The sequence below is a fragment of the Oncorhynchus tshawytscha genome, linkage group LG10, assembly GCF_018296145.1.
Source record: "Oncorhynchus tshawytscha isolate Ot180627B linkage group LG10, Otsh_v2.0, whole genome shotgun sequence".
NCBI classification, from domain to species: Eukaryota; Metazoa; Chordata; class Actinopteri; order Salmoniformes; family Salmonidae; genus Oncorhynchus; species Oncorhynchus tshawytscha.
Window position 1 is genome coordinate 19918460 of NC_056438.1, and position 18410 is coordinate 19936869.

At 42.7% G+C, this 18410-nt stretch overlaps 1 protein-coding gene across 3 annotated transcripts in view; it reads left to right on the forward strand.

Moving 5' to 3' along the window:
- The window catches only part of LOC112235261 (up-regulator of cell proliferation), a 31648-nt gene that overhangs the window by 2972 nt on the left and 10266 nt on the right, over positions 1-18410 (forward strand). Inside the window, exons 1-3 of one of the 3 annotated variants that reach the window (XM_042328297.1) lie at positions 3900-4095; positions 9360-9445; positions 14530-14632. In XM_042328297.1, the coding sequence (XP_042184231.1) occupies positions 9428-9445; positions 14530-14632 (121 nt within the window). In that variant the 5' untranslated portion in view covers positions 3900-4095; positions 9360-9427. Of the gene's footprint in view, positions 1-3899; positions 4096-6908; positions 6988-9359; positions 9446-14529; positions 14633-18410 lie in introns of those variants that run through there. The other 2 variants (XM_042328298.1, XM_042328296.1) reach the window with 2 other exon arrangements.

Here is an 18410-nt window from a genome sequence, read left to right on the forward strand (position 1 = left end):
AGGCTGTTTTGGTAATACAGATACCCATCCAACACACCTCCAGGCTGTATAAGGGCTATTTGACCAAGAAGAAGAGTGATGGAGTGCTGCATCAGATATCCTGGCCTCCACAATCACCTGACCTCAAACCAATTGAGGTTGTTTGGGATGAGTTGGACCGCAGAGTGAAGGAAAAGCTGCCAACAAGTGCTCAGCATATGTGGGAACTCGTTCAAGACTGTTGGAAAAGCATTCCAGGTGAAGCTGGTTGAGAAAATGTCAAGAGTGTGCAAAGCTGTCATCAAGGCAAAGAGTGGCTATATAAAGTAGATTTTGATTTGTTTAACAAATCAAAACTTTTTTGGTTACTACATGATTCCATATGTGTTATTTCATAGTTTTTATGTCTTCACTATTATTATACAATGTAGAAAATAGTAAAAAGAAAGAAAAACCTTGGAATGAGGAGGTGTGTCCAAACTTTTGACTGGTATTGTATATTGAACTGACAAGGTTATCGATTATGTATGATAAGTCATACAATACATTTCTAACTGCAAAAACCTGTTAGTGAAAGTGGAACAGAAAACCCTACCTCTTCATCTGAGGAACTGTCCATTGGCAAGGTGTCTTCAGCCGCCCCACTCCTACCCCGGTCATAGGTCACATCTTTCAGACTACCTGGCTCTGCAAAACGTTTGGGATAATAGATGAGCTCATGTTGCAGCACATCAAAAAGATGGTGAAACATTATCAGATGCTTTATATTCCATTATAAACTGGGTGGTTTGAGCCCAGAATGGCTGACAGCTGTGATATATCAGACCATATACCACAGGGACGAGAAAACATGTATTTGTACTGCTCTAATTACATTGGTAACCAGTTTATAATAGCAATAAGGCCCCTCGGGGGTTTGTGGTATATTGCCAATATACCATGGCTAAGGGCTGTATCCAGGTACTCTGCGTTGTGTCGTGCGTAAGAACAGCCCTTAGCCGTGGTATATTGGACATATACCACACCCCCTCGGCTCTTATTGCTTAATCATATAACACCAATGAGAAAATGCACTAAACTGACAGTCCTCAATTCTGACAACTGTTCATGATACAGCCTTCCCACCCCCTCATCCTCATGCATAGCATACACACACACTATAAAATTCACACTATACACACACGTACACATGGATTTTGTTTTGCAGATACACTACCGTTCAAAAGTTTGGGGTCACTTAGAAATGTCCTTGTTTTTGAAAGAAAAGCACATTTTTTTGTCCATTAAAATAACATCAAATTGATCAGAAATACAGTGTAGACATGGTTAATGTTGTAAATGACTATTGTAGCTGGAAATGGCAAGTTTTTTATGGAATGTACATAGGCATACAGAGGCCCATTATCAGCAACCATCACTCCTGTGTTCCAATGGCACATTGTGTTAGCTAATCTAAGTTTATCATTTTAAAAGGCTAATTGATCATGAGAAAACCATTTTTCAATTATGTTAGCATAGCTGAAAACTGTTCTGATTAAAGAAGCAATCAAACTGGCCTTCTTTAGACTAGTTGAGTATCTGGAGCATCAGCATTTGTGGGTTCGATTACAGGCTCAAAATGGCCATAAACAAAGTACTTTCTGAGTACAAAGTTCTGAGAAATGAAGGCTATTCCATGCGAGAAATTGCCAAGAAACTGAAGATCCCCAGGAAGAGTAGCTGCTGCCTTGGAAGGAAATAATAAGCATCCATAATAAATACATACCTTATACAGACAATGGGCCAACAGTTTATCGGAATATGGTTAAGTGTATATAATATGATAATTATGCTATCTAGCAGACTATTTTATCCAAAGCGACTTAGTCGTGCGTGCATACATATGGGTGTTCCCAGGAATTAAACCCACTGTCCTATTGCAATCGTCATGCTCTACCAACTGAGCTACAGAGGACAACTATTGACACTGATACAGGGTAAGATAATTCCCCCCACCACACACACAGGCTTGGAATATGTTGATCCTTGATCAAAGACTAAGAACAGGCTCTATCTGGAGCATAGTTTATCAGTTACCTAACATGAAATTCCATGGGCATTAGTTGGCAAGGCCTATACAAAAGGCAAATATTTGGGCAATGACTCGTTTCACCAAATCTTACTCCCTTGATTGTTCGTAGTTTGTGGGAATATAATACAGATTTAATTGAATTATGATTATAAGATATATATATATATATATATACTATGTTACTATGGAATACTGAAGTATAATTACAAGCATTTCATAAGTGCTTTTATTGACAATTACATGAAGTTCATGCAAAGAGTAAATATTTGCAGTGTTGACCCTTTTTCAAGACCTCTGCAATCCGCCCTGGCATGCTGTCAATTAACTTCTGGGCCACACCCTGACTGATGGCAGCCCATTCTTGCATAATCAATGCTTGGAGTTTGTCAGAATTTGTGGGTTTTTGTTTGTCCACCCGCCTCTTGAGGATTGACCACAAGTTCTCATTGGGATTAAGGTCAGGGGAGTTTCCTGGCCATGGACCCAAAATATCAATGTATTGTTCCCCGAGCCACTTAGTTATCACTATTGCCTTATGCCAAGGTGCTCCATCATGCTGGAAAAGGCATTGTTTGTCACCAAACTGTTCCTGGATGGTTGGGAGAAGTTGCTCTCTGAGGATGTGTTTGTACCATTCTTTATTCATGGCTGTGTTCTTAGGCAAAATTGTGAGTGAGCCCACTCCCTTGGCTGAGAAGCAACCCCACACATGAATGGTCTCAGGATGCTTTACTGTTGGCATGACACAGGACTGATGGTAGCGCTCACCTTGTCTTCTCTGGACAAGCTTTATTCCGTATGCCCCAAACAATCGGAAAGGGGATTCATCAGAGAAAATTACTTTACTCCAGTCCTCAGCAGTCCAATCCCTGTACCTTTGGCAGAATATCAGTCTGTCCCTGATGTTTTTCCTGGAGAGAAGTGGCTTCTTTTCTGCCCTTGTAGACAACAGGCCATCCTCCAAAAGTCTTTGCCACACTGCGCGTGCAGATGCACAGATGCACCTGCCTGCTGCCATTCCTGAGCAAGCTCTGTACTGGTGGTACCCCGATCCCGAAGCTGAAACAACTTTAGGAGACCGTCCTGGCGCTTGCTGGACTTTCTTGGGAGCCCTGAAGCCTTCTTCACAACATTTGAACCGCTCTCCGTGAAGTTCTTGATGATCCAATAAATGGTTGATTTAGGTGCAATCTTACTGGCAGCAATATCCTTGCCTGTGAAGTCCTTTTTGTGCAAAGCAATGACGACGGCACGTGTTTCCTTTCAGGTAACCATGGTTGACAGAAGAAGAACAATGATTCCAAGCACCACCCTCCTTTTGAAGCTTCCAGTCTGTTATTCGAACTCAATCAGCATGACAGAGTGATCTCCAGCCTTGTCCTCGTCAACACTCACACCTGTGTAAGCGAGAGAATGACTGACATGATGTCAGCTGGTCCTTTTGTGCTAGGGCTGAAATGCAGTGGAAATGTTTTTGGGCGATTCAGTTCATTTGCATGGCAAAGAGGGACTTTGCAATTAATTGCAATTCATCTGATCACTCTTCATAACATTCTGGAGTATATGCAAATTGCCATCATACAAACTGAGGCGGCAGACTGTGAAAATTAATATTTGTGTCATTCTCAAAACTTTTGGCCACGACCAGTGATGTATTTATTTTTTGTAAATGTATTCAAACTACTTGTGAGTGTGAAGAGATTGTTGTTTGAATGAATACCGTTTTCTAGTTGGTAGTGTATTTAGTCAATAATTGAAGAAATAGGCCTACAGCCGACAGGACTTATTACTCTTCTAAAAAAGGACCGACGCTACTTACATCTCTCTTCCTCGACGATTGCGTTTCTTCTCTAATAAAGTGTAGGCTAAAATTATATGTGAATACAGTGAACTACCGAAAATGTTCAAAATGTGATGCCATGAATGTTGTCAGTCTGGCACAGTAGACAGTTTCATTCTTACACATGGTTCATCCCAACGGCGTTTAGTGCTGTAGCTGGAACATTTGATTCTGCATTGTCATTGAGCTGCAGTGTGATATGCAGGTGAGTCGTGCCTCGTGTCTCGTGAAATGTTGCTTATCAAACTGTCTAATAGCTTAAATCACAGGGCAATTTGTGTTTTTTTGTAACGAAGTGAAAGTTTATACAACCTGTAAGCCAACGAAATTGTAAATCTAATATCACATTAGCTGATTATAAACCAAGGTTTCTGTAGGCTAATACTTTTTATGAATGCAAATGTTTGACAGGGTAGCATGATATATGTTGTTTTTGTTCAACATTCTCATGATCCGATTATGTGGCATTGATTTTAAAAATGATTAATTCTATGGGGTGTCTAAATTAGTACAACATTTCACTTTACTGTTACGCACATATTTCTATTGAATTCCAGTTGTGTTCCAGACATTTTCTGAAAATGAAGTGTCCTCGATGTAACACGCTTTGTGAGGAGGGACAGCAGTTTTGATTAGAATGTAGTTAACGTAATAAAAAAAAATATATATAGCATAATTTTGTTATCATTTGGTTCAGTCCGTCTATACTTTTATTTCAGTTTCATTTCACTCAAATGGTAAGGGGATAGAATAGAATAGACTAGGTTGAGTTTCGTTTTGACAAGGCAGACTGCAGAACATTTTCAATGGCACGGATGGAAGAATGGTATTGAACTAGTTGGTGTATTGGTTCAAATGTGTGTGGCTTGAATCCGAGCCATTGAACACTTTCCCTTCAAAGTCTGCTTGGTCAAAAAAAGAAAAAAAAGGCAAAAGTTCTCTACGTAGCCAACAAACTTTAAAAAATAGGGCTCAAAAGTAGTGCACTATATAAGAAATAGGGTGTCAGACGCAGCCATGTTTAATTTAAACCAACATTGCGGTTCAAGAAATAGAGTTAAGGAAATATTTACCAAATAAACTAAATAAAAAAATGCAATAAAGTAACACAATAAAATGACATAACAATAACGAGGCTATATACAGGGGGTACTGGTACCTAGTACAGGTTAGTCGAGGTAATTTGTACATGTAGGTAGGGGTAAAGTGAGCATGTGTAGATATTAAACAGTGAGTAGCAGCAGTGTAAAAACAAGAAGGGGGTGGGGGGTCAATGTAAATAGTCCGGGTGGCCATTTTATTAATTGTCCAGCAGCCTTATAGCTTGGGGGTAGAAGCTGCTAAGGAGCCTTTTGGACCTAGACTTGGCACTCCGGTACCGCTTGCCATGCGGTAGCAGAGAGAACAGTCTATGACTTGGGTGACTGGAGTTTTTGACAATTTTTTGGGCCTTCCTCTGACACCGCCTATTATATAGGTCCTGGATGGCAGGAAGCTTGGCCCCAGTGATGTATTGGGCTGTACGCACTACCCTCTGAAGCGCCCTACAGTCGGATGCCGAGCAGTTGCCTTACCAGGCGGTGGTGCAACCGGTCGGGATGCTCTCGATGGTGCAGCTGTTTAACTGGTTACCTTAGATAGGTTACTTAAGGCAAAAACGAAAGGAGGGTGGTTCGTTTTTTAAATGTATTTGATTTTTATTTCACCTTTATTTAACCAGGTAGGCTAGTTGAGAACAAGTTCTCATTTACAACTGCGACCTGGCCAAGATAAAGCAAAGCAGTGTGACACAGACAACAACACAGAGTTACACATGGAATAAACAATAAACAAGCCAATAACACAACAAACAAGTCAATAACACAGTAGGAAAAAAAAGAAAGTCTATATACAGTGTGCGCAAAAGGCATGAGGAGGTAGGCAATAAATAGGCCATAGGAGTGAATAATTACAATTTAGCAGATTAACACTGGAGTCATAAATGAGCAGATGATGATGTGTAAGTAGAGATACTGGTGTGCAAAAGAGCAGAAAAGTAAATAAAAACAGTATGGGGATGAGGTAGGTAGATTGGGTGGGCTATTTACTGGTGGACTATGTACAGCTGAAGCGATCAGTAAGCTGCTCAGATAGCTGATGTTTAAAGCTGGTGAGTGAAATAAAAGTTGGGTTGAATGGATGGATGGGCATGAATGTATAGCAACCCAAACAGGCTACCAACCCAAAAGTTGCATGTTCAAATCTCATCCCAGAAAAGTTTAGCTAATTAGCAACTTTGCAACTGTAACGGAAGTGAAATGGCTAGCTTAGTTAGCGGTGCGCGCTCAATAGCGTTTCAATCGGTGACGTCACTTGCTCTGAGACCTTGAAGTAGTAGTCCCCCTTTGCTTTGCAAGGGCCGCATCTTTTGTGGAGCGATGGATAACGATGCTTCGTGGGTGACTGTTGTTGATGTGTGCAGAGGGTTCTGGTTCTGGTTCGCGCCCGGGTATGGGCGAGGGGACGGTATAAAGTTATACTGTTACACAACTACTTACTACTTTTCAGTAACTTTACAGCTATGTGTGTCCAAACTTTTGACTGGTACTGTGTATATCTATGTATTTTTTTTAATTGGCTAAATATTTTATCGCCTTCCGTTGACATCAATGAATACATGCCACTGTAGGGCCTTCCTGGTGAAATAGAGGGATTATGGTCACCATCGCCTCCCTGAGCTGTGATCCAAACACACTGTAAAGATTAAAGCCTATATATCCATTAATGTGATCTGTTTCTAACTTCTAACCCTTCTTTCCTTCTCTGTAAACTGTTGGTCGAAACAAAACTGCTTGCTTCCAATTTACAGAAACACGAAACTGAAAGAATATTGGACGGACTGAACCAAAACTTTATCCTTGCTTTTAAAATGTTAATTACAAAATCAAACTTCGGCAATGTGATCGTGAACACCACATTTGGTCAGAAACAGTCAGTCATGAAAGATAGTCTTTCTCGTTTCATATGGTTCCTCCCACCACCTCACTCCGAGAGCATTTATGGTGAAAATGAAACACATTTTTATTAGATTGCTGAACTCTCTGGAAGATGTATTGAGGTGAGCTGGTTGGCGGAAAGTATGTGATATGCTAGTAAGAATACATTAAACTTTCAAATAATAGTTTAAATCATCAAGGCAATAGACAAGTTGTTTGTTTTATGTTTTAATAACGTCAATAGAAGCCTTTAAAATAAATTGTGAGGCTTGTTGTTAGGCTATCATTAGCGTAATCGGTGCGCTCTGCATCATCAATTCCAACAGTCATATTTTCTGATTTAACTCAGTGATTGCACGTGTGCACACATGCATGATGGCAAATGTAAATATTCATAATATGCTACGTGGCCTAGAGTTACACATGCAATGCAAAAGAGTTTCAGCTTGAGATGTAGTAGCGTACTTCTTGTTGTGTGGCAGGTTATTTGCTGTAAATGAAGTGTCCTCGATGTCTCACGCTTTGTGAGGGACATCCGTTTGGCTTGAAATGCAATGGAGAAAGAGAGGAGAGTCATGGCTGTTTTATGAGTGAAAACTAAATATGTACCCAGCTAGCACATAACGTTAACAATCCAAGAACCATATGCTTATTCGAGTTTGGTGAGAGCCATGGTTGACCTATGGTTATTTTGCATACAACCTTCCCACAATATTCTGGGAATAGTGCATAATACCCAGCTAGCACATAACGTTCTGAGAACCATGTGTTTCTAAAGTGGACATATTTTTACTTTAGCATAATGCTTCCAACAGGTTTCTTCATGGTTCTATTTGAAGAAATCTTCTCAAATTATTCCGAGAAGGTTAAAAACAACCGTTTTTCTGTGGGAATTTCATTACTTCAGCATAACATTTTCTGCAGGTTTCCTTGTGGTTCTATTTAAAGTCATGTTCTCAGGACATTAAGAAACTTACCATAAACCACAAGAAAACATTGGTAACGTTATAAGAATGTTATTTAAAAACTTACATTCCTTTCTCAGCTTCAATAAAACTCTCTAGCCTCGATCTTGTTAAGTGTGTTCAGGTGTGTTGGCTTCCTCCAATTATTGGCCACACCTGAACTTAATGAGTACTTGTTTCCTCTGAAATAGGGTCTGTTTGAATAGAATAAAATGAATGGATTGTATAAGTTTAAAAAAAGATGGCATGCTAACGGCAGGGAAGCCTAGTGGTTAGAGCGTTGGACTAGTAACCGGAAGGTTGCAAGTTCAAACCCCCGAGCTGACAAGGTACAAATCTGTCATTCTGCCCCTGAACAGGCAGTTAACCCACTGTTCCTAGGCCATCATTGAAAATAAGAATTTGTTCTTAACTGACTTGCCTGGTAAAATAATGTATTTTTATTTTTTAAACTACATCCTGGTGGCACAGTGGAATAATCCCATGAATAGGGAACAGAAGATCATAGGTTTGAATCTCACTGACCATGTGCCACAATAAAACTTTTTTTTTTGCATTATTAATGCCTAACTAAATTAAGTTCCATGTGTTCTATCTGTGCTTGGAGTTCAAAACAGTTAACCCAAACTAATGTAACAGTATGACTTTAATCCGTCCCCTCGCCCATGCTCTTCACACATCAATAGTCACCCTCGAAGCATCGTTACCCATCGCTCCACAAAAGCAGAGCAAGGGGAACCACTACTTCAAGGTCTCAGAGCAAGTGACGTCACCGATTGAAATGCTATTAGCGCGCACCACCGCTAACTAGCTAGCCATTTCACATCCATTACACTAAGCAGCAACACTAGCAGTGTTATTAAAAGCCTTATTGAAACATGTTCTCATAACATTATTAATTATTTTCAAATAATAACCTATAATTTTAATTCTCAGAATGTTAATGAAACCTCCCTGGAAAACTTTCAGAGAACCATAGTAAAACATTTTCAGAGCCTCCCTGAAACCAAACAATGTGTGTTCCCAGAACAGGCTAAATGTTTACTTTCGTTCTCAGAAGCTTTACAAACGTTCAGTTTTATCGGTCTATTTTTATCTTAGAAAAAGCCTCCAAAATGGCTTCGTTCCCAGAACCAATGAAAAAGCAAAAATGTATGGTCCCTCAACTTCCAAGGATCGAAATGTGCTGCCTGGGTATTTTGTCATACTGCTACCTGTCAGTGAAGTAAATTCTGGCAAAATGGTTAGTGAGTGCCACAATAACATACCATTTCTCGAGCATTAATTAATTTGATAATACTGGTTCTCCTTTACCATATCATTTTGGGGACTTGCAAACTTTCGGATACTAGTCCAACGCTCTAACCACAAGGCTACCCTGCCGCCCCAGTGACCATTTACAATAAAGCATCTATTAATGTTTTTACCAACACTTGTAATGGAAGTTTATGCTGTTTTTTTTATCCTAAGGTTATTTAATTAGCATTGTTACATTGGTTAACTTATCTATTATCCCATACTTATTTCAGATCCAGGCCATCTGAAAGTTTTTGACCTTTGACCCGGTGTAAGAGGCGTGGCTGAAAACACCCTGCTAATGGATATAAATGAAGAGGTAGGTTGTGACACTTGGGGTTGAACCTTAAATCTTTTCTCAATTTCTCACGTCCTCTCCTCACCCCCTTCCTTAAATGCAATGCAATGGATCTCTGATGCGTTCTGAGAAAGGAGGAAAGGAGATAGAATTCAAGGAAAGACTTTTGATGCTTTTACATAGGTACAGGAGGACAGTGTCCAGATTGGAGGGCATTCATATTTGTTCAGATAGCTAGATGCTTTGCATACTGTCAAGATCGTGTAAAACTATAGCACCACCGAGGATACCCCTTCAGGCAGATGGAGCAGAGGCTAAAGTTGTCTATTGCCCAGAGACTGAGAGGAGGGTGGAGAGAAAAGGGACTGGAAATGTCAATGAGAAGCCTCACTGCTGGTTAACTTGGTCGTCTGACCATGTTGGTGAAGATGGACAGATGAAGGGCAGAGAAAAAGAGAGGCTGTTTTGGTGCCATCATCAACTGCACCTTTCTGTTACACCATTTTTGCAACTCTGCTAAGGCTGAAAAGGAGGGCAATAGCGTGGAGGCGAGCTGACCCTGTGTGCATGTAGCTTCCTGTTGAAATGAGCTATACTGCTTCCTGCCTTTGACTATTTTGAAGCTGAACGTTGCTAATAGAGAGTGAATTTAGACCAAGCTTGGCAAGTGTCTTGTTACCTTGTTTGAACCTGATGAGCTAAAGTTGTAGCCTGGTTTGAGCTGTTCTGTTTTGACATGTTCTATACACTTGTTTATAGGTAACTGATGGTTAAACGATTACATCTTAGCCTAGAGGTTAAGAGTTTAGGGCCAGTAACCGGAAGGTTGTGGGTTTAAATCCGTGAGTCGACGAGATGAACAATGTGTTGATGTGCTCTTGAGCATGGCACTTAACCCTAATTGCTTCTGTATGTCTGCTAAATGACTAAAATGTAGTTTTAAGCTGGAGGTTTTGAGCCCTGAATGCTGATTGCCTGAGAGCTGTGGTATACAAGACCGTATACCATGAGTATGACAAAACATTTATTTTTCCTGTTGTAATTACATTTGTAACCAGTTTATAATAGCAATAAGGCACCTCGGGGGTTTGTGGTATATGGCTAATATACCACGGCTAAGGGCTGTATCCAGGCACTCCGCGCTGCGTTGTGAGTTTGAACAGCCCTTAGCCGTTGTATATTGGCCATATACCACATGCCCCTGTGCCTTATTGCGTTGTTGTGGTGTGGTTAGTGTTATAGGAGACCTGGGAAGTTAAACCCGAAAATTACCAGCACCGACATTGCTTTCCTCTTACCTAAGCATTTAGCTTACATCAGTCATTTTCTGTGATTTAAAGAAAGAAAATATACACAACGCTCCCGTGAATTGTTCAAAAATCCATTATTTGGTCAGCTTTAATAGCCTCTGCATTATGTTAATTCCTGCTATGAAAGTATCTGCCTGTCCCTGTTACGCTGTCGGCTGCTGACTCTCACTCCCTGTCCCCACTGTCCGCACGTATGAGGGAGAGATGCATTCTGAGAAGCACAAGCATATGACCGTTGATCAAAATGCTATTGTGGGAAAAATACAGCTTTCAAAGATCAAAATACTATTGTTGGAAAAATAATGGTCTATACGAGATAGTAAACCTAAATTGGGTGAAGAACATTGCCCACCTTGCATGACGCGGATTCAGTCTCCTAGCTGACCGGATATACTCCAGATTCCGGTGGTCAGTCTAGATGAGGAAAGGGTGCTTAGCCCCCTCAAGCCAGTGTCTCCACACCCTCAGGGCCTTTACCACAGCTAACAACTCCCGGTCCCCCACATCATAGTTACGCTCCGCCAGACCGAGCTTCCTCGAAAAGAAAGCGCAGGGGCTGCGTTTCGGTGGCGTACCTGAGCGCTGTGATAGCACGGCACCCACCCCAGCCTCGGACGCGTCCACCTCCACTTTGAATGCTAGAGAGGGGTCCGGGTGCGCCAACACAGGTGCATCCATGAACAGCGACTTCAACCTATTGAAGGCTCTGTCCGCCTCTGCCGACCACCGCAAACGCCCAGGCCCCCCCTTCAGCAGTGAGGTAATGGGGTCCGCTACCTGGCCAAAACCCCGGATAAACCTCCGGTAGTAATTGGCAAACCCTAAAAACCACTGCACCTCCTTCACCGTGGTTGGAGTCGGCCAATTACGCATGGCCTTAATGCGGTCACACTCCCATCACCACCCCCGGGATGGAAATGCGATAACCCAGGAAGGAGACGGCTCGTTTGGAGAACACACACTTCTCAGCCTTGACGTATAGGTCATGCTCCAGCAGTCTACCAAGCACCCTGCGCACCAGAGACACATGCGCGGCGCGTGTGGTGGAATAGATCAGGATATCATCGATATATACAACCACGCCCTGCCCGTGCAGATCCCTGAGAATCTCGTCTACAAAGGATTGAAAGACGGCTGGAGCATTCTTTAACCCATACGGCATGACGAGGTACTCATAGTGGCCAGATGTGGTACTAAACACGGTTTTCCACTCGTCTCCCTCCCAAATACGCACCAGGATAATAATACCCGCTCCTGAGGTCCAGTTTTGTGAAAAACCGCGAAATGATTCCAGCTGTAGCGATGAGAGGTTGCGGGTAACTAAACCCCACTGTGATGGAATTGAAACCTCTATAATCAATGCACAGACGCAGACCTTCCTCATTTTTCTTCACAAAAAAGAAACTCAAGGAGACGGGTGAAATGGAGGGCCGAATGTACCCCTGTTCCAGAGATTCCATGACATAGCCAACGTCTCCTCCTGTGACAATGGGTACACGTGACTCCTGGGAAGCGCAGCGTTTACCTGGAGGTTTATCGCACAATCCCTCTGTCGATGAGGTGGTAATTTGGTCGCCCTCTTCTTACAGAAGGGATAGCCAAATCAGCATACTCAGAGGGAATGCGCACAGTGGAAACCTGGTCTGGACTCTCCACCGATGTGGCACCGATGGAAACTCCCATACACCTACCCAAACACTCCTCTGACCACCCTTGGAGAACCCCCTGTCTCCACGAAATCCTGGGATTGTGACTGGCTGGCCAGGGAACCCCCAGCACCACTGGAAACGCAGGTGAATCGATAAGGAAGAGACTAATCCGCTCCCTATGATCCCCTGCGTTACCATGTCCAGTGGAACCGTGGCCTCCCTGACCAGCCCTGACCCTAATGGCCGGCTATCTAAGGAGTGCACGGAAAGGGGGGATCTATCGGCACCAGCTGAATTCCCAGCTTGAGGGCGAGTCCGCGATCCATAAAGTTCCCAGCTGCGTCTGAATCGACTAGCGCCCTATGCTGGGAAGAGGGAGAAAAATCAAGGGAAAAAATGAACGCAAACATGTGACCAACAGGGGGCTCTGGGTGAGTTTGATGCTGACTCACCTGGGGTGACCGAGAAGTGTTCTGCCTGCCCTCTCGACTCCCTGCCGAGCTCCTCCAGCACCAGTCGGCCGTGTGTCCTCTCCGACCACAGCTGGTGCAGGAGGAGCCTCGACACGTCCCCCCCCCCCAACTCCATAGGAATGGGAGCGAGAGGGCTAGGAGGTGGAACTGACAGAACCCTTTCTGAACACCAGCGGGCAGCTAGCAGATTGTCCAGCCGGATTGACATGTCTATAAGTTCGTTGAGGGAGAGAGTGGCGTCCCGACACGCTAGCCCCCTCGGACATCCTCCCGGAGGCTGCACCAGTAGTAGTCCATCAGGGCCCTATCGTTCCACCCGGGCCCCAGCGGCCAAGGTCCGGAACTCGAAAACGCAAAGTCCTGCGCGCTCCTCGTCTCCTGCCTAAGGTGGATTAGTCGCTCACCCGCTGCTCGGCCCTCCGGAGGGTGGTCGAATACAGCCCGGAAACGGCGGGTGAACTCCGGATACTGCTCCCCCTTGGGCCATTCTACACCGCGTTGGCCCACTCCAGAGCTATACCCGTCAGGCAGGAGATGAGGACGCTCACACTCTCCTCCCCCGAGGGAGTCGACCTCACGGTAGCCAGGTACAACTCGAGCTGGAGTAGAAACCCTGACACCCAGCTGCCGCTCCATCGGGGGGCGCAAGACGAATTGCGCTGGAGCCGGACGCCGGGGAAGGAGTAGGTGGACTTGTCGGAGGAGCCGGAGGTGAAGTGGGGAGACCACTCCTCTCCCATCGGTCCATTCGCTCCATCATCTGGTCCATCGCGGACCCAATCCGATGGAGGATGATGGAGGATGCGTTCCTCCATCGATGGAAGGGGGGTGGGCGCTGCTCCTGCTGACTCCATTTGGGGTGCGGGGTTCTGTAACGCACTGGGCGTGGTGGAGTAGCGCTTTATTACGCACCGGGAAAAATGTACTCGCCAAGAAACTGGGCGCACATAAACAATCGCCCAAAACCAGGACCACACCAGTCCGGAGGGAAAAATCCAAAACAACCAGCACTACCACACAAAATACACAGTTGGAAATGACATAAGCTCGCACAAAGAGCAGGCGGGCCTACCAGCTTAAACAGTCCAACTAAACCTAAACAAGAAACAGGTGTTACTAATCAGACAAAAAAAACAGAAAAAGGAAAAGGGATCGGTGGCAGCTAGTAGGCCGGTGACGACGACCGCCGAGCGCCACCCGAACAGGAAGAGGGGCCACCTTCGGTAGGAGTCGTGACAGTCGGACTATTGACCAAACTGCTTTATTTGTATCACTCTGATGGTAATTACTATTTTGAAATAACTTTAAATATTTTATAAAGTATTATTTGTGTTAGAAGGAAAAGCTATCTCCTCTCTCAGCCCACAAAATGAATGAACAAGATGTCCTCAAGAGTTAGACCTGGCTCGAGGGGCAGTAATGTCGCTGTTAAAGAGTGAGTGGGATAATTTGGAATGAAAATTCCATAGCTATTCCATAGCCACTTCCAAGTGGGAATAGCTTGTGACAATACAGACTAGATTGCATTTCCAGTTGAACAAAGTCTCCCGGTTTTTGTCTCAAAGAGCCCCCTGTGTGAAATTCTGAAATTATTCGATTGGCTGACATTTCAAAAGATTAAACCATTCATTTGAATTTGTTAAATCTTGGATTTTTTTTTTCTTAACTTGCAGGACTGTGACTTATACCTTGGGGAAGAAGAGGATTCATCTCACAGAGCACAAACTGACGGTCCAAAGTCTGAGCCAGCTCAACCAATGGATGCTGCCGTAGCAGGTATTAAACAGACATCTAAACAGGGCCATGTTCAGCAGGACACAACGTTGGCCAGCTTTCAGATAGACATTTATTTTGTATAAGAAACATGCCTCTCTGGGATGTAGAATAAGGAATCACGACAACTCTATTCATGGCATTTCTATCTGCATCCTCCCACATCGTTTGCGTATTGAACATGGCCCCGTACTTCAATAGCTCTGCTGGTGGTACTTGAAATGTACCCCTCTTAATTTATTTGCAGCAGATTAGTCTGTGAGTATCAACAGCTCTAATATATACAGGCAGTTCACAACTTTGAGCAAAAAGAAACATTCATACAGTGAATTGTGATATTCTTAACAACATAATGTTAAACTTGAAAACCCACATATATAAAACCCAATCTTATGTTAAGTTAATGTGATCTTATTTGAAGCTAATGTGATAACATGTGACATGTGAAGCAACGTGATGACATGAAACTGTACATGTGAAAACGTGATTTCACGTTATATTTCTCTTGTGGTTTTTTCTGTGATGGACACACACACAATAACACCTTGTACTGTAGTTAGTTCCTGGGAATAGGCCATGAGACTGCAAGCTGCAGAGTGTCATGGAAACTTCCTCTCTGTGACCTAGTCATGATGTATTTAAAAGTCCCGCCAACCCCACCAGTACAAACGTTGCCTTTCATCAGTCTTAAGCATGATTTAAAGTTTGTTGTCCAACATCAAATTGTCCTTGTCAATCACAAATCTTCACATAAATGCTTTTAATGCATTCATTTTCTCAATTTAAATGGACTGTACGTATCAAATTATCTTCAAAGGGAAAGGGGCACATCCCTAGTATTCTACTATTCTAACTCTCAACTGTAAGTTAAGACATCGACTAAGTTCCCCTCCCCCAATTCATTTTTTAATTTTTTGTTGTTGTTATTATTCTTTTGGGAAATTGATCTGCAGGACTACAAAACGGAGGGCCGCCAGTTGCCCATCCCTGGGTATCCCGGGGCTTTACCAATCTAAAAATGTTTAGCTGACATGGACTAATTCAGTGACTGTCAGTGACTGACAAAAAAAAAAAACATTTCTTATGCACAAGCAAATTTCGAAATTGCACCTACCTTGTGTTTACTACTATTCTATCTCTCAACAATAAGTTGATTACCCAAATGAGTTCCAAAAAAATACAAATAAAGATCCGAGGGCATACATTTCCCTTTTACTCCATACATTTCCCTTTTACTCCATACATTTCCCTTTTACTCCATACATTTCCCTTTTACTCCATACATTTCCCTTTTACTCCATACATTTCCCTTTTACTCCATACATTTCCCTTTTACTCCATACATTTCCCTTTTATGCCATACATTTCCCTTTTACTCCACTGTGGCGAGATTGGCGTGGCGCATTGTGTTGACTAGAATGCAGTGGTATAAAGTTACTAAACTAAAATACTTTAAATTACTACTTAGGTAGTTTTTGGGGGTATCTGTACTTTCCTATTTTTATATTTGACTACTTTCACTTTTACTCCACAACATTCTTATAGGGCTCCCGAGTGACAGAGTGACGCAGCAGTCTAAGGCACTTCATCTCAGTGCTAGAAGTGTCACTACAGACCCTGGTTCGTTTCCAGGCTGTTTCACAACAGGCCATGTTTGGGAGTCCCATAGGGCGGCGCACAATTGGCCCAGTGTCGTCAGCCGACAGCGTAACATTTGGCCCAGGGTTTGGCCGGCGTAGGCCGTCACTGTAAATAAGAATTTGTTCTTAACTGACTTGCCTAGTTAAATAAAGGTTAAAAAGAAAATGATGTACTTTTTACTCCATACATTTCCCTTTTACTCCATACATTTCCCTTTTACTCCATACATTTCCCTTTTACTCCATACATTTCCCTTTTACTCCATACATTTCCCTTTTACTCCATACATTTCCCTTTTACTCCATACACCAAAAAGTCCTTTGGATTTCAAATGCTTGGCAGGACAGGAAAATTGTCCAATTCACACACTTGCCAAGAGAATGTCCCAGGTCATCCGTACTGCCTCTCATCTGGCGGATTTATTTAGTAAATTATGCCAGTTTTGGAGTGTGCCCCTGGCTATCCATAAATTTAAAAATCAAGAAAATTGTGCTGTCTGATTTGCTTAATATAAGGAATGTGAAATTATTAATATATTTGATACTTAAGTATATTATTTGAGCAATTTAATTTACTTTTGATAATTATATTTAATAGCAAATACTTTTAGACATTTACTCAAGTAGTATTTTACTGGGTAGGCTATAAGGTAGGCTATATTTACTTTTACTCAAGTATGATTCCTGCAATAATGTGTGAACTTTACCCGGCTCCACAAGGGGGCAAAAGGGGGCTTAGCCCCCTCTGTTGAAACTTGTGCCCCCTCAGTTTTAGTTTGATGTTCCTATATATAGAGCAAAAAGATCCAAATGATTAAGTGACAGGTTGGTGCAAAATCTGTATCTCTGCTGCGCTGTCTCAGCACAATGACAGAGCACGCAGGGGTACAGTTGAAGTCGGAAGTTTACATACACCTTAGCCAAACACATTTAAACTCAGTTTTTCACAATTCCTGACATTTAATCCTAGTAAAAATGCCCAGTCTTAGGTCAGTTAGGATCACCACTTTATTTGAAAAATGTGAAATGTCAGAATAAAAGTAGAGACAACTATTTATTTAATATTTTATTTATTTCATCACATTCCCAGTGGGTCAGAAGTTTACATACACTCAATTAGTATTTGGTAGCATTGGCTTTAAATTGTTTAACTCTGGTCAAACGTTTTGGCTAGCCTTCCACAAGCTTCCCACAATAAGTTGGGTGAATTTTGGCTCATTCGTCCTGACAGAGCTGGTGTAACTGAGTCAGGTTTGTAGGCCTCCTTGCAAGCACACGCTTTTTCAGTTCTGCCCACACATTTTCTATAGGATTGAGGTCAGGGCTTTGTGATGGCCACTCCAATACCTTGACTTTGTTGTCCTAAAGCCATTTTGCCACAACTTTGGAAGTATGCTTGGGGTCATTGTCCATTTGGAAGACCAATTTGCGACCAAGCTTTAACTTCCTGACTGATGTCTTGAGATGTTGCTTCAATATATCCACATAATTTTCCATCCTCATGATGCATCTATTTTGTGACATGCACCAGTCCCTCCTGCAGCAAAGCACCCCCACAATATGCTGCTGCCTCCCCCGTGCTTCACATTTGGGATGGTGTTCTTCGGCTTGCAAGCCACCCCCTTTTTCCTCCAAACATAACGATGGTCGTTATGGCCAAACAGTTCTATTTTTGTTTCATCAGACCAGAGGACATTTCTCCAAAAAGTACAATCTTTGTCCCCATGTGCAGTTGCAAACCGTATTCTCGATTTTTTTTAATGGCGGTTTGGGAGCAGTGGCATCTTCCTTGCTGAGCGGCCTTTCAGGTTATGTTGATATAGGACTCGTTTTACTGTGGATATAGATGCCTTTGTACCTGTTTCCTCCATCTTCACAAGGTCCTTCGCTGTTGTTCTGGGATTGATTGCCACTTTTCGCACCAAAGTTTTCTCGCACCAAAGTACAGGTGGAAAGCATGGCCAGCCGTAGAAAATGCTTCTTGAAATTCTCAATTATTGTGGATAAATCGGTGGTGACAGTGTTTCCTAGCCTCAGAGCTGTGGGCAGCTGGGAGGAGGTGCTCTTTTTCTCCATGGACTTTAGTGTCCCAGAACTTTTTTGAGTTTGTGCTACAGGCTGCAAATTTCTGTTTGAAAAGG